This window comes from Elephas maximus, chromosome 1 (assembly GCF_024166365.1).
Source record: "Elephas maximus indicus isolate mEleMax1 chromosome 1, mEleMax1 primary haplotype, whole genome shotgun sequence".
Taxonomy (NCBI): Eukaryota; Metazoa; Chordata; class Mammalia; order Proboscidea; family Elephantidae; genus Elephas; species Elephas maximus.
In genome coordinates, this window is record NC_064819.1 from 133,155,810 (window position 1) to 133,172,357 (window position 16,548).

General features: G+C 38.3%; 1 protein-coding gene across 1 annotated transcript in view; it reads left to right on the forward strand.

The window, feature by feature from the left end:
- Nucleotides 1–16,548, forward strand: part of COL19A1 (collagen type XIX alpha 1 chain) — a 376,494-nt gene that overhangs the window by 59,589 nt on the left and 300,357 nt on the right. The window contains exons 5-6 of the mRNA XM_049873731.1: nucleotides 13,788–13,911; nucleotides 15,248–15,523. Coding sequence (XP_049729688.1) covers nucleotides 13,788–13,911; nucleotides 15,248–15,523 — 400 coding nt within the window. The remainder of the gene's footprint in view (nucleotides 1–13,787; nucleotides 13,912–15,247; nucleotides 15,524–16,548) is intronic.

A 16,548-nucleotide genomic window follows, 5' to 3' on the forward strand; every position in this document is an offset into this window, starting at 1 on the left:
GTGAAAGAAGCCAGACGCAAAAGACTTCATATTGTATGATTATATTTATGTGAAATGTCCAGAATAAGCAAATCCATAGGGACGGAAAGCAGATTAGTGGTTGTCAAGAGTTGGGGGAGGAAGAAATGGGGAGTGACTGCTAATGGTTGTAGGGTTTCTTTTTGGGGTGATAAAAGTATTCTGGAATTAGTAGTGATGGTTGCACAACTTTGTGAATATACAAAAACCACTGAACTGTATATTTTGAAAGCATGAATTTCATGGTATGTAAAATTTTAAGGAATTATATCTCAATAATTAAAAAAAAATAAAGAAAACAAAAGCAGACATTACTCACATATCTGGCACCTCAGTGCTTTCTCTCTACATCGCAGACTTGGGCTTCCACCCAGCATAAAAAAAAAAAAAAAAATAGTGTAGTCATATAGTGTAAGAAGTGTAGTTGCACTTCTTACATGGCATCTGGCTTCTATGTGGGAGAAAGCAGAAGCTGCCAGTCCTAATAAGGTGTGGGCTTGAAAACTCTAAAACATCACTTTTGACACATTCTATTGGTCAAAGCAAGTCACAGACCCATTACAGAGTTAAGAGGAGAAGGGGAATATATTCTGCACCTTGAGGAGAGAGATGGCAAAATGTCTTTGCAAAAGTTATATGGGATAGGAGATATTGTTGAGGTTATCTTGGAAACAATCTGTCACAAACAGGCAGGATCATCCTGTGTGCATTAGATCATTTTTAGTGTATGCTTCTCTGAACTGTAAACCATGGCCACGCTCCTATAGTCTTGGCTCACTAGAATGAAAAGATTAATGAGGAGGTTATCTGTGATAGGGGTAATTGGAAAGGCTTAATTGAGTATGTGGTATTACATGGAACATTACAGGATTGATAGGATTTGAACTTATGGTTGGTTGTTGTTGTTAGGTGCCGTTAAGTCGATTCTGACTCATAGTGACCCTATGTACAACAGAACGAAACACTGCCCATCCTCACAATCTTTGCCGTGTTTGAGCACATTATTATGTCAGTCCATCTCGTTGAGGGTCTTCCTCTTTTTCGCTGACCCTGTACTTTACCAAGCATAATGTCCTTCTCCAGGGACTGGTCCCTCCTGATAACACGTCCAAAGTACATGAGATGAATTCTCGCCGTCCTTGTTTCCAAGGAGCAGCCTGGCTGTATTTCGTCCAAGACAGATGTGTTTGTTCTTATGGCAGTCCATGGAATAGTCAATATTTTTTGCCAACACCATAATTCAGAGGAATCAATTCTTCTTCGTTCTTCCTTATTCATTGTCCAGCTTTCACATGCTTATGAGCGACTGGGAATAGCATAGCTTGGGTCAGGAGCACTTTTGTCCTAGAAGTCACATCTTTGCTTTTTAACACCTTAAAGAAGTCTTTTGTAGCAGATTTGCCCAGTACAGTATGTTTAATTTCTTGACTGCTGCTTCCATGGGTGTTGATTGTGGATCCAAGTAAATGAAATCCTTGAAAATTTCAGTGTTTTCTCTGTTTATCATAATGTTGCTTATTGGTCCAGTTGTGAGGATTTTTGTTTTCTTTATGTTAAGGTGCAATCCATACTGAAGGCTGTAGTCTTTAATCTTCTTCAGTAAGTGCTTCAAGTCCTCTTCCATTTCAACAAGGAAGGTTGTGTCATCTGCATGGCACAGGTTGTTAATGCGTCTTCTTTCAATCCTGATGAGATGGTCTTCTTCATATAGTCCAGCTTCTTGGATTATTTGCTCAATGTACAGATTGAATAAGAATGGTGAAAGATACAAACCAGATGCACATGTTTCCTGATATTATCTGTGAAGTATCCCCTTGTTCTGTTCAAATGACTGCCTCTTGGTCTATGTGCAGGCTATGGATGGGGTAGGATGGAACTGAAGAGCAATCTAGAGGAGGAAATTGTGAGTGAGGGCAAAGAGGCAGAGAAGTACACAGAGCATGGAAGAAAATATTAATAGTTTTTGTTTCTGGTTTTGGTTTTTGGTTCTTATTTTAGACTCAATATTTGTGGAGGTAAAGATGGAAATGAAGTTGTCTAGGTCATTTTGGGCTTGAACCTTGAATAACTCGAATGTCAGATCAAGTAGTTTGGGCAGTTGTAAGACCGTGGGGAAGAGGAGAAGCACCATCAGAGATCTGCAGAGGGAAGATTCCTATGGCATCATTTTAGGAAGGATTAAAGGGGGAAAGAGTAGAGGTAAGGGATCAGAGGGAAAGTGAACACAGCTGTTTGGTGAGAGGTAAATGTAGCCAGTATTATGGTGGTGGTAATAAAAGCGCCAAAGAGGCACATCATAGAATTTACAGAGCTTGGTAAAACTGATCAAATGTGGAATCCAGAGTCCATGAAATAGTCAACATCATTCCTAGGTTTCCAGTCTCAGTGAGAAAGAGGTGTTACTAACAGATATGGGGACCATGAGGAAAGAACAAACTTAGAAGGGAAAGTGGTAAAGGCTCCCATTGAATGTATGTCTTAGAGGTGTTTATAGAACATTCTAGAGGAGATGTGCTACTGGTTTATGACTCTTCTACTGGACTGTGAACTCTACAGGGGCAGAAACTGTCCAGTTTGCAATGTTTTGAAATGTGGGCCTGAGGTTTGGTGCATATATTAGGCCAGGAGATATAGACTTGGTTATCATTCGTGGAGATACAACACTGAAGTGAAGAGATCACGTAGGAAGAAGTGGGTTGAGGAAAGAACCTTTGTAAGCACCTGCATTTTGGTGGAAGTGGTGAAGCGCAGCAGCAATAGGAGACCCAGAAGAACAAGGTGCTATGCAAACCTAGTGGTAGATATAATTTGTACCCATCTATGACTCATGACTCTGAGGTGAGATCTTTCAAGCAGATCCACTCGCCTCCCCTTTGTCTGGCTGCATTCCTTCCCGAAGACCTGTGTAGAATTCTCCAACATCTAATATCCTGCTGTTACAGGATTTTAAATGTAGTGTCATACCTAGCACTAGGGTTTCCATTCACAACCTTTAGTTCCAATTTTGACCATGCTCCGTATTTTTCTCTTCTCTTTTAATTTATATATTCATTATACTACCTGTGGTATTTTCCCTCTCCCCACTGATTATAAGAAACATTCAGGGTAAGGACCCTAATTTTTCCATCTTTGTAAGCCGCACAGTGCTCTACAAATGGTGGATATTCAGTAAATGTTTATGTAAATTCAAGGTTCTCAATCAGCAGTCACTGGTTTTGTTTACCTAGCACACTGTTGTTCTGAGCGGTGTTTATATAAAAAAAAAAAAGTTTCCAGCATTTAAAATGCTAAACTTTTTAGATAAAAATCTGGATTTTGGCTTCTCTTGAAAATGAGATGATCTAGCAGTGCTGGTCTCAAATTCCCATATGGTAACAGTTGGCCGGAGCTAAATAGCAGCTGCCCCCTATAGACGGGTTGGGCTCTCCATTTCCCACACTTGCCACATGTGTCCTCTATATGAGACAAGTGTCAATTGTTATTGACCCAGTTGTGCTGTTCGTTTTCCTCACAGAAATTTTAAGAGGAATGTGAAATTTTCTTATATGCACATTTCTATCCAAGATGGAAAAAACCAAAGCTAGACTGAGAGGGCCATGTGTTTTGTTTTTAATGTTGCTTATATCTAAACTCATTTCATTTATTGATTTATTTATTTAATAATATTTGAGTACATATCATATGCAGGCTTTTGTTCTAGAAACCAAAAAACCAAACCAAACCTGTTGCCATTGAGGCAATTCTGATTCACAGTGACACCCTATAGGACAGAATAAATGGTGATAGACTAAGACCCTCAGGGACCTTACATTCCAGTTTCTGGGCCCCACAGCCATTGTGGTTGTGACTCTTGGTTTATATTAATGAAGAAAGAATATCAGCAGTGTTAAAACCTGCAGAATGATTAAGGGGCATGAGGAATGAAAAAAGTCCAGCAACTGATCTGATAGGAAAGTAGGGGTGATCATTGAGATAGTTTTGTAGAGAGGTAGGAAATACTTTCAGAATGCAAGAGGATTAAAGGTGAATGGATGGTGTCTTAGTCATCTAGTGCTGCTGTAACAGAAATACCACAAGTGCATGGCTTCAACAAACAGAAGTCTATTCTCTTGTAGTCTAGTAGGCTAGAAGTCCAAATTCAGGGTGTCAGCTCTGTCTGCTCTGGAGAAAGCTCCTTGTCATCAGTCTTCCCCTGGACTAGGAGCTTGTCCACACAGGAACCCCAGGTCCAAAGGATGCGCTCTGCTCCTGGTACTGCTTTCTTGGTGGTATGAGGTCCCCAACCCTCTGCTCGCTCCTTTTATATATCTTGTAAGATAAAAGGTAATGCAGACCACACCCCAGGGAGACTCCCTTTACGTTGGATCAAGGATGTGATCTGAGTAAGGGTTTTACATCCCACTCCAATTCTCTTCAACATAACCCAGTCCTGCTTCATTAACCACAGACAGAGATTAGGATTTATAAAACATAAGAAAATTACATCAATCACAAAATGGAGGACAACCACACAATACTGGGAATCATGGCCTAACCAAGTTGACACATATTTTTGGGGTACACAATTCAATCCATAACAGATGGCAAAGACGTAGAGATTCAGAATATTCTAAGAAGTTTGGTAGATAGATGGTCGGGTAATACAACAGGCTAGTAAGGTTGGAGGAAGTTTTGTCTGTCTGTTTTATAGCAAGGGAAAATGTGTGTATATTTGTAAACCAACATAAAGGAGCCATTAGTGATAGACAGATTGAAAATTTAAAAGAAGGTTTAAATATGGAGGATTAACTGCATATGTTTATCTTCTCTCCCTTCCCAACTCTCCGAAGTGTAAAAAATAACTGCAGAATGAGAGATGAAACAACAGAGAAAGATTACAATAAATTTTTAGAAGAAAAGAGTTGGAGGACTGGTAATTGACTCAACAGATAGGAAGAAGTTAGAATCTTCGTGTTGCAGAAGAGAAATACTGGTGAGAAGTGGGTCAGTTTACTTCAGCAGACCTCTGAAAAACTCATCACTAGGAGAAACCAGGTTCTGCAGATCTAGTGCCAGGGAAGCAGCAGACATGACTTTGAAAAACAGGAAAATTGCTTGAAAGTTTATGGCAAGACTAGTTGGATCTCCTTGCTTATCTCTTCTTTCCTCATCTAGCCAGTCAGGAGATATTTGCTTTCTGGAAAAGTTGACCCAGGGACCCTCCAGACTGGGAGAAAACAGGATAGCAAAGGCAGGAGTAAGGCATGGTGCCAAAAATAGGGAAGTAAGGTAAAATTCTGTACTAAACTGTGGGATTCTGCACACCCATCCTGCTTCCAGAATGCCCACAGCCAAGTGTATACCCTTTACCAAGTGGAAAATGGAAGGATTCTTCTTTGAATAAACTGAATAACCCCAAAGAAATAATCTTCCTCTCAACATTTGAAGGGCCTGCAATAAAATTACCACTGGACCATGCTATATACAGTGAAGCTTGTTCATCACTGTGGCAGCATACATAAAGTTTACGATCAGAATTTTAGTGCTTTATTTTTAAATATTAATGGGCTACCAAAAATAAGCAGAAATTTGCATAAAACTTCCAACATGGAAGAGAGAGGCCAAACTATCAAGCAGGAAAAGCTAACCTGGATGGAATGGAGATATTCTAGTATGCAAAGAAAATCTTGAAAAAGCCCGCCTAACTGACAAAACCAAAGAGATCAATAATACTGCATTCAAGATATTTTCAAAAAGAGAACGAGAGAATCTGGAGGAAAAAAAACACAAAAATTGATGTTCAGTATAAGGATTACAGGATAAATCAAGGAAATATCTCAGAGCATAAAATTATAAGGAGATGGAAAAATGGGAGAGAAAATATATAAGAAAACTGGAAAGTTAATATAGGAGGTCAGACAATTCCTAAAAGAGGGGATAGGAGAAAATGTTATGAAGAAACCTATTTTTTTTTAATTACAAAAAAAAAAAATGTGTAGCCCATACTAAAAGACCCTGTACTGGGTTTTTTACTGCTCAATTAATCCTGGAATAACAACATTGTAAAATTCCAGAAATCTTGAGATAAAGATCCTAAAAGCTCCAAGATGGAAATTGGGTAAAAATCATATACAAAAAAAGAGGAATCATAAAGGCATTGAATTTATCAACAGCAATACTGGATTCAAAAAGACAGTTTAAAGAACATTTTTATAACTCTAAGTAAAAATCACATTCAGCTTACAATTTTATAATAACCAGACTGTCAGTTAATTGCAAAGAATGAATAAGAACATTTGCAAAGACTTTTACTACACCATTTCTTTGAAAGCAATTAAACAATGAAAGCAATTAAATAAAAAGATAAACAAAGGAAAAAAAGAGGGAGAGAGACCCAGGGATAGGGATCCAACATTAGTAAATGGAGATGGGATATCCCTGAATAATAACTGAATTTCAGGCCTAGAAAGCCGCCAATCCAGGTCTGAGCTGGTGAATGGAGGCATGTGGAAGAGGCATACTTTCAGTGTTGAAGAAGACTACTATTTTTTGAGAATTTTAATGAGCTAAACTATGTCAAAAGTGAACACAACGAGAATTTATCACTCACAGACACTCATTGACAGAACTTCTAAAGGATATGCTTAAAGCAAGAACAAAAATAAACTCGGAAGGAAGGAAATGGTCATAAGAAACAACATTAAGCACTCAAATATATAAGTTGGTATGTAATTATATTTTGAATCCAATTTTTTTTATTTGCTTTAAAAAAGTAGAACTAAAATTCTAGAAAACATTTTCAAGGAAATTGGTGTGGTATTGTTCAGTGAATATGTTGCAGGTTAAGATTGCTTAGTTCAAAACTAAGTTCTGCCTAGGTTCTTGCCTTCTCCTGACCAGGAATGACCAGGGGAGGCTCAGAAGTTCCACACGAACAAAGGTTTATTTTTATTAGTGGTAGGAAGAAGGCAGAGGCTCCTGAGGGAAAGACAGAGCGGGGCTCTCTCCCCAAAGAACCATCTCCCAGGGTTTATAAAGTTTTGGGGCTGGTGGGGGGAGGTGAAGAAGAAGCATTGTCTTTATTCATAAAATGGGTGGAGATTTCCAAGAGAAGGGGAGGGATTATGAAAATCAGATGCACGTGTTGCCGGAACTCAAGATGGACCTTCCCCCCAACCAAGAGCTGTTGGGACAAAGATGGGAGTCCGTCGCGAGGGGTGCTGGGTTGTTGAACAGGACCCACTTTGGGATGTTGTGCAAGCTCTGCACCCGGCAGGGAACCCGAAAAACAATCCTGAGGAAGTTGCCATTTACCTGCTGCTGACAAAATGTAAGAAAAGGTTATTTATTCAGAAAGGAATACATTCTAACAACCCATAGGAGGGGAGAGGCGGTGAAGCTTGTGTGTAGGCTTCAATTAGGAGTATAGAGCCAGAGCTTATTTATCTCAGCCAGACCGATTCACTCTGTCTCAAGTATGCTGTGCTACAGTCCTTGTATTGTTTGGAGGATAGAGATACCAAATTAGCATTAGACGTCTTGGCAATATTCACGGTGAGATATGTATGTTACAATTAGAGTTGTTAGGTGCTGTAGAGAGTCGATTCCAACTCATAGAGACCCTACGCACGACAGAAGGAAACACTGCCCAGTCCTGCGCCATCCTCACAATTGTTATGCTTGAGTGCATTATGCAGTCACTGTGTCATCCATCTCATTGAGGGTCTTCCTCTACAATTAGAGCAGTGACCATTTAAAAAATAAGATAGCCTCTAAACATGCAGAAGAGGTGATTAAAAAAACACACATGCACAAAATTTGATCACCATTGGAAGGCAAAAATAAATGAAGAAAATCATGGTAAGCAGAAACTACAGAAATAAAGCAGAATTAAACAAAAAGGCATCACTCATCACAAACGTAAGTGGATTAAATTCATCCATTAAAATGTAGAAATAATAAGATTAGCTCGAAAAATGAAAATCCAGCATTTTTATGCTTACCAAAGGAAGATTGAAAAATCAGTGAGAGAAAGGACTATTAAATAAGAGGTACCAATACATTTGAGTATTAATTGTGGGAAAGAAATGAAATTAGAACTCCATCTTACAAATTTTTAAGAAAATCAGAAATGCCGCAACCCTGGTGTCCCATTTAAGGAGCCATTCTGTCTCGGGACTTCTTCTTATATGAAATGATAGATTTCCTAGTTGTTTCAGATATTTGAGTCTGGGGCTCCGTTACTTGCAAGTAAAACAGCCTGAATTTAGAAGAGTGGTAGGGGAGAGAAGGGAGGTAAAGGGATCAGGAAGAGGGGATGTATAAAAGGGTGAAAACTTCATCTTTAGACTTTTATTTCTTAAAAACAAATAGACGTGAAGTAAATATGACACAGTATCAATCGCTGTACCAAAAAGAATTGGTTGACATTCAGCCATTTCAGGCGGTAACATATCACCAAGAAGTGGTGGTACTGAAGGAAGAAGTTCAAGCTGCACTGAAGGCATTGGTGAAAAACAAGGCTACAGGAATTGACGGGATACCAACTGAGATGGTTCACAAATGGATGTGTTCATTTGTCTATGCCAAGAAATTTGGAAGAGAGCTACCTGACTGGAAGAGATCCATGTTTGTGCCCATTCCAAAGAAAGGTGATCAACAGAATGTGGAAATTATTGAACAGTAACATTAGTATCATACACAATTAAATTTTTGCTGAAGATCATGTAAAAGCAGTTGCAGCAGTACATTGACAGAGAACTGCCAGAAATTCAAGCTGGATTCAGAAGAGGACATGGAAGCCCCGGATATCGTTGCTGATGAAACAAGGAATAACGATGCTTTATTGTTACCGGTGTTGGAGGAAACTGCTGTGTGGGTTGAGAGTTTCTTTTTTCAAAGGTAGTTTTGGTGCAAGTAACTAGTTCAAAGTTTCCAATTTGAAGTTCTCTTTTAGTGTCACCATTCACCCTTATATGTAGCCATCTTTCAGGTTTATAGCTGGTCCCAATGGGAGGTGGCAAAGAGAAATGGCAGGAGTCAAATTTTTTTTTTTTTAAGTGTACGTTAGTTAAAGCAGTACAGTAATTGCATTAGTAAAATTTAGTTTAATACTAATGACTTTCCAGAGAAAATGTCATTTTAGAAACTTGATTTTTTAAACTGTTTTATTGTGGTAAAAAAAAATACAAATATGTAACACAAAACATTTACCAATACAGCATATTTTACATGTACAATTCAGTGACATTGATTACATTCATCCTGTTGTGCCCCCATCACCACTGTTCATTTCCAAATTATTCCACTGTCATTTACAGAAACTCAGTGCCTCCTAAGCAATGAGTCCCTCTTCCTTCCTCCCACTTCTGGTAACTGCTAATAAACTTTAGTCTCTATACATTTGCCTGTTTTTGATATTTTGTATAAGAGGGAACATACAGAGTTTTTCCTTTTGTGGCTGACGTTTCACTCAGCATGTTTTCAAGGTTCGTGGTTATCATAGCATGTATCAGGACTTCACTCTTTCTCTTAATGGCATTAGTAATTACAAATGATTTTCTGATCACGTCCTCACTTAAAAGGGGATATAATAGTTCAGATGCAAAAAAGTCAATTTCCTCTCATTTTAATGTATCTTCAAGGAAGAAGACAAAACGAGAGAGAGAGAGAGTGGGTGCGTATTTAAGGCATAACATTCCTCTGGCATTGTCGGACCAGATACGTCTGTGGTCCCATAAGGTTTTACAGCACTGGGAGGAGGAAGAGCCTGTGGCCCCATCCCATACAGGAGCTGGGGAAGGAGACGGGTGAACATTATGTGATTTGGCCGTTGTGCAGACATCATGTATATGTGCTCTCCTCCTTCTAGTGCCCTTCTCCCTGGCATATCACTTGCTTAGGTGCAGGCCCAGCTGCCCCCTGCCTGTGTTCTACTCCCTCCTTCCTTGAGAGCCTTTCTTCTTCCCCTGTTTCTGTGGAGGGCGGGGCCACAAGCTCCTCCTCTTCCTGGCACTGTGTGACCTTGTGGGACCTCGGAGGTATATGCTGTGAGTTGTTGCCCAAACATAGGGCACATGATATGTGGTGTTCATAGAACATCCAAATCACATAAGGCCTTATTTCCCAAAATGTATCATGGACGTTAAGTGACACACGACTGTATATGTGTGTGTGTGTGTGTGTGGTTTTTAGGTGTGCTGGAATCAGTTCTGACTCATAGAGACCCTATATACAACAGAAGAAAACACTGCCCAGTCCTGCGCCATCCTCACAATTGTGTGTGTGTGTGTATATATGTTTATTTTATATATAACCCAGTACCCAGTTAAATATATACGTGTGTGTGTGTATATATATATATAGTTGGTATTGTCGTCAAGTTGATTCTGACTCATGGTGACTCCATGTGTGCAGAGTAGAACTGTGCTCCATAGGGTTTTCAAGGCTGTGACCTTCTGGAAGCAGATCACCAAAAACAAAATTTCACAATTTTCCATGACAATTTGGTTGTCAGTTTCAGTAAAGTTGAGTGTAAAATCTCAAGTTAGTAGTTACCATCACAATGTGTGGCATTTTATTTATATATAACAGTATCTGTCTATGTTTGGCTGCTGGAGGATTTTTACCTACTATTACTCATGATTTTATAAAAGAAAAGCAAGATTCCTGTCTTGCAGAGTTTTCACATACAATGCTGATAAACTTAAAAGTCAGCTTGGAGGAACATATTTCTCCTTACTTTCCAGTAAATGTTTAAATTCAAGATATGTTCACTGTGAAAAATTTTTTGAGTTTCTTTATGGACCCAGCATAACGGGTATTCTGAAAAAAAATTGAGGCAAAAGGACATTTGGAATCTTTTGTGTCTCTCTGCTATCTAGGAAAAATTTATTGATTTTCCTTTCTGTAGGAATGAAAATTAAAGCTAAAAGCTCCTTGTTATATTTGGTACCAGTCTTAAACTGATATTAGAAATCAGTGTTAGGAACTCATTCATAAGAGTTGAAGATGATACAACTTCTTCTCTGGAAAAAATACATTTGCTTGTTATTAGGGCTCTTTGAAATTCTCTGTGCTTTCTCTAACAAAAAAACCAAAGGATACTATTTATTTCCTTTATAACTCTCTGCTTGTTTGCTAGACCACAGTGGCTTCTCAGATTCTCCCTGTTGGAGCACCCTATTGTACTATATTACAACATAGTACAATAGCCTACCTATTCACTTTCACACATCCCAAACTTTAATAATGCAATACCAGAAGATAAAAAAGAGGGGGGAGTATAAGAATAAAAATGTCATAGGTAATTTAGGCACAGCCATTTCCATTTTCCCGTAACATAGATTACTATAAAAATACATAACACAGCAGAAGATAAACTAGATAATTGGGAGCTCCTAAAAATTAAACAATTATGCTCATCAAAAGACTTCACCAAAAAAGTAAAAAGAGCCTACGGACTGGGAAAAAAAAATTGGCCATGATATATCCGACAAGGATCCAATCTCTAAAATTTGTAGACTACTTAACAGCTCAATAACAAAAAGACAAATACTCCATTTAAAAAATGGGCAAAGAATATGAACAGGCACTTAACCAAAGAAGACATTCAGGCAGCTAAGAGACACATGAGGAAATGCTCTTGATCATTATCCATTAGAGAAATGCAAATCAAAACTACAAGGACATACCATCTCACCCCCAATATTACTGGCACTAATTAAAAAAAAAAAAAAAACAGAAAATAACAAGTGTTGGAGAGGCTGCAGGGAGATTGGAACTCTTACACACTGTAGGTGGAAATGTAAAATGGTACAAACATTACAGAAAATGCTATGACACCTCCTTAAAAAACTAGAGGAAACCATGGTGGCATAGTGGTTAAGAGCTACAGATGCTAACCCAAAGGTCAGCAGTTCAAATCCACCAGGCACTCCTTGGAGTCCCTATGCGGCAGTTCTACTCCGTCCTGTAACCTGTTGATTCTGACTCATAGCGACCCTACGGGACAGAGTAGAAGTGCCCCATAGAGTTTCCAAGGAGTGCCTGGTGGATTTGAACTGCCAACCCTTTGGTTAGCAGCCATAGCACTTAACCACTACGCCACCAGGGTTTCCTCTCTGTCCTATACCGAAAAAACCCAGTGCTGTCAAGTCGATTCCAACTCATAGCGACCCTGTAGGACAGAGTAGAACTGCCCCATGGAGTTTCCAAGGAGCGCCTGGTGGATTCGAACTGCCGACCCTTTGGTTAGCAGCTGTTGTGCTTAACCACTACTCCACCAGGGTTTCCCTCTGTCCAACAGGTTGTTTTTTTTTTTAAGCTGGAAATGGAAATACCATACGATTCAGCAATCCCACTCCTAGAAATATATCCTAGAGAAATAAGAGCCATCACACGAATAGACACATGCACACCCATGGTCATTGCAGCATTATTCACGATAGCAAAAAGTGCCGATCAACAGATGAACGGATAATAAATCATGGTGCATACACAACAATGAAATACTACGCAGTAATAAAGAACAATGATCAATCTGTGAAACATCTCACAACATGGATGAATCTGGAGGGCGTAATACTAAGTGAAATAAGTCAATCACAAAAGGACAAGTATATGACATCACGATTATAAAAACCCAAGAAACATTTACATGCAGAAAAAAAAATATTTGATGGTTACAAGGAAGGAGCGGGATGAGGAGGGAAAATCACTAACTAGATAGTAAAAGATAGTAGACAAGTGTTAACCATGATGAAGGGAAAGACAACACACAATATAGGGTTACATCAGCACAGCTTGACTGAGGCAAAGTCATAGACGCTTCCTAGACACATCCAAACACCATGAGGCACCCAGTTATTGGGGCTGAGGGCTGGGGACCATAGTCTCGGGGGACATATAGTTCAATTGGCATAACATAGTTCATAAAGAAAATGTTCCACATGCTACTTTGGTGAGTAGCACCTGGAGTCTTAAAAGCTTGCAAGTGCCCGTCTAAGATACATCTATTGGTCCCATCCCATATGGAGCAAAGGAAAATGAGGAAAACCAAAGACACAGGAAAATATTAGTCCAAAGGACTAGTGGGCCACATGAACCACAGCCTCCACCAGCCTGAGCCCAGAAGTAGATGGTATCTGGCTACCAGCACCGATGGCTATGACAGAGATCACAATAGAGGGACCTGGACTGAGAGGGAGAAAAATGTAGAACAAAATTCAAATTCTTGAAAAAAAGACTAGACTTATTGGTCTGACAGAGACTGGAGGGACACCAAGACTATGGCCCCCAGACACCCTGCTAACTCAGAACTGAAGTGACTCCTTTCAGCCAAAGATTAGACAGGCCTATAAAACACTTTTTTTCAATAAAACAAACAATAACACACATGAGGAACATGTTTCTCAATTCAATAAAGTATACAAGATCATATGAGTAATACCTGCCCAAAAGCAAAGACGAGAAAGCGAAAAGGGACAGGAAAACGGAACAAATCGACACAGGGAACCTGGGGTGTAAAAGGAAAGGGGGAGAATATTGACACATTGGAGTTTGCCACCAATTGTCACAAAATAATTTGTGTATAAATTTTTGAATGAGAAACTAATTTGTGCTGTAAATTCTCACTTAAAGCACAATAAAATTTAAAATACATGACAAATTATCAATTCATTGAGGAAAAATATGACTGAAATACCGTATGACATAGAACTTCATACCTAGATTTTCTTTCCTTGCTATCTTCACTTTTCCCGCAATAGTTCTTTGTTTTCCTCCTGCAGTAAGATATTTCCCAAAGGCCTTCCTGAGGAGTACTCTGTAGCAGCCATGTTTCGTGTTCGAAGAACCACCAAAAAGGAACGATGGTTTCTATGGCAGGTTTTAAACCAGCAGAATATGCCACAGGTAAGGAACTATGAGAGTTTTGCTCATTAGTTTTCTCTAGTGTGATTAGGCCAGATGACTCTTTGAGCTGTGTGTACAAATTTGGGAATAGATTTAATATCAGAATATTCTTTTAGAGGAATCATCAACAGGGAAATGCAAGTATTCTCATAGTTAGGATGATCTTAATGAGATCTGAAGTATGAGTCTGATGAGTGAGATTTTTTTTTTTTCCATTTGTAGATTCGTGGATCATCTAAAGACCCTCAAACTGCCCTTCCTTCACAAATTATTGACTAATTCCACCTCACTGTCACAGTGGTTAAGGGCTCCACTACTAACCAAAAGGTTGGCAGTTCAAATCTACCAACTGCTCCTTGGAAACCCTATGGGGCAGTTCTACTCTGTCCTGTATGGTTGCTATGAGTTGGAATCAACTCAGTGTCAATGAGTATAATAATTTGTTTACCTCCTGCCGTCTATGATATTGTATATTATTTTTTAAAGCTGTTCTTTGTTTTGTTGGACAATCTTTGGTGAATTAAGAGGTGAGATTTAAATATTCTATCAGTAAATATACATCAAACACATGTTATATGTTAGGCTGTATGAGTAGTGATAAAGAAGAGAGATTTCAAAAACATAATCCCTATTCCCAGGTAGCATAATACCTAAAATGGCATCTAGGAGAACAGCATAATTATAACAGTGTCATAAGTGCAATAGTTGAGGTAAACTCAGAGAGGGGTTGAGAACTATGGAACATAGAAAGGATAGCTCAACAAAACCAGTGGCAGAAATCTGGAAGGTTTGTGGAAGAGATGATATCTATGCTGAAAGGAGAGGGTGTGGACACTCTGGGGAGGGAGGAGTAACCTCAAAAATGCTGGTTGATATGATATGTTTGTGTTCACTTCTATATATATCAATTAAAATGTTTTCATTTTCACGGTATTTTAATCTGTTCATATAGTCACAATTTTATGATGAGAAGATGAATTGAAATGAAGGAATATCTCCTCTAAGAAATAACATTTTCTCTTCACTATGATAATGATCAAAGTTTAAAGAAGTTGATCATAGCTTCCATGCCAATTGAGATGATCATATTCTTATTCTTCTTAAGTTAGTAACTTTTAATTATTATACTGAATACACATATTATCTCAGGTATTCCCATATCTAAATAGTTTTTGTTGCTGGGTGTTTACTGTTCTTTTTATATTAACAAATCTGGAGAAAATAGGAGTCATCAAACATTTTAGTTGTACTAAATGCATCTTGAGATTTATGTGTGTGTTTTAATAATTTTGAATGTTGCTTTTCAGACATTTGAAGATAATTTGTATTTATTCAGGTTTCTATAGTCATTGATGGTGGAAAGAAGGTGGTGGAATTTATGTTCCGTGCTGCTGAGGGAGATGTGTTGAACTACATCTTTAAAAATCGAGAACTCCGTCCTTTGTTTGATTGTCAGTGGCATAAACTTGGCATTGGTATACAGTCACGGGTCATTTCACTCTATATGGATTGCAATTTAATTGAAAGACGGCAGACTGATGAGAAGGATACTGTTGACTTTCATGGAAGGACTGTAATTGCTGCACGAGCTTCAGACAGCAAGCCTGTGGATGTAAGTTTTGATGTTGGTTGTGAAAGAGAATTAGTAACATTTCTAAGTTAAAACAAAATATCTTATTAGAAGCTCCTTCCTTTAATTAATATATAACACATTCCTTCTTAGTCACTATTTAAATTAATTTGCCATCAGAAGTGTGATGGTATTTTCACATGTTATTATCTACTATCTAGTTTTACCCATTTTCTCCAGTCTGTGGGTTCAAAAGAACTAGGTCACGCCTTAAAAAAATAAGATTATTAAAATTAAATTTTAGTAAGAACTGAATGGGATACAAAAAAGTAAGTTTAAAAATAAGATTATTAAAATTAAATTTTAGTAAGAATTGAATGTGATACAAAAAAGTATGTTTGGTCTAAGCTCATATGCTTTGAATAGAAAGGACTGGAAAAAGATGAACTTTAAACTAAACAATTCCAGATTATCTAATGTTTTCATTCAAGAACAATAGCCTATTTATTCATCCTCAGAATTGCAATTTCTTTGACTACAAACTATTTTTTATAAGATTATAGTGGTATCTCAGGGTTCTGTTGGACTGAAACACAGCCACTAAATGTATCCATAGGTCACCTGGGTGAGAGAAATTGGCTAGTACAACCCTTTAAGATGAAAAGGTCCTTTAAGAATTGCCTTCGATAAAAAGATAAAACCAAAAAATCAAACCCACTGCCATCGAGTCCATTGCGACTCATAGCGACCCTATAGGACAGAGTAGAACTGCCCCATAGGGTTTCCAAGGAGCTCCTGGTGGATTCAAGCTGCCAGCCTCCTGGTTAGCAGCCGTAGTCCTTAACTACTACACCACCAGGATTTCCTGATACAAAGATAATATATATTTAGTGATCTCCCTAGACAAGAAGGTCTATAATCTTTACCAAGTGAGATATATATATAAATTTGATGATTGAATTTTTTTTTGTGGAGAGAATTGATGGGAAAACCCATAAAAAATAATTTTAATACAGGTCACCTAAAAGAAATGAAAATGATGTTAACAGAAAGCAGTTAACCATTCA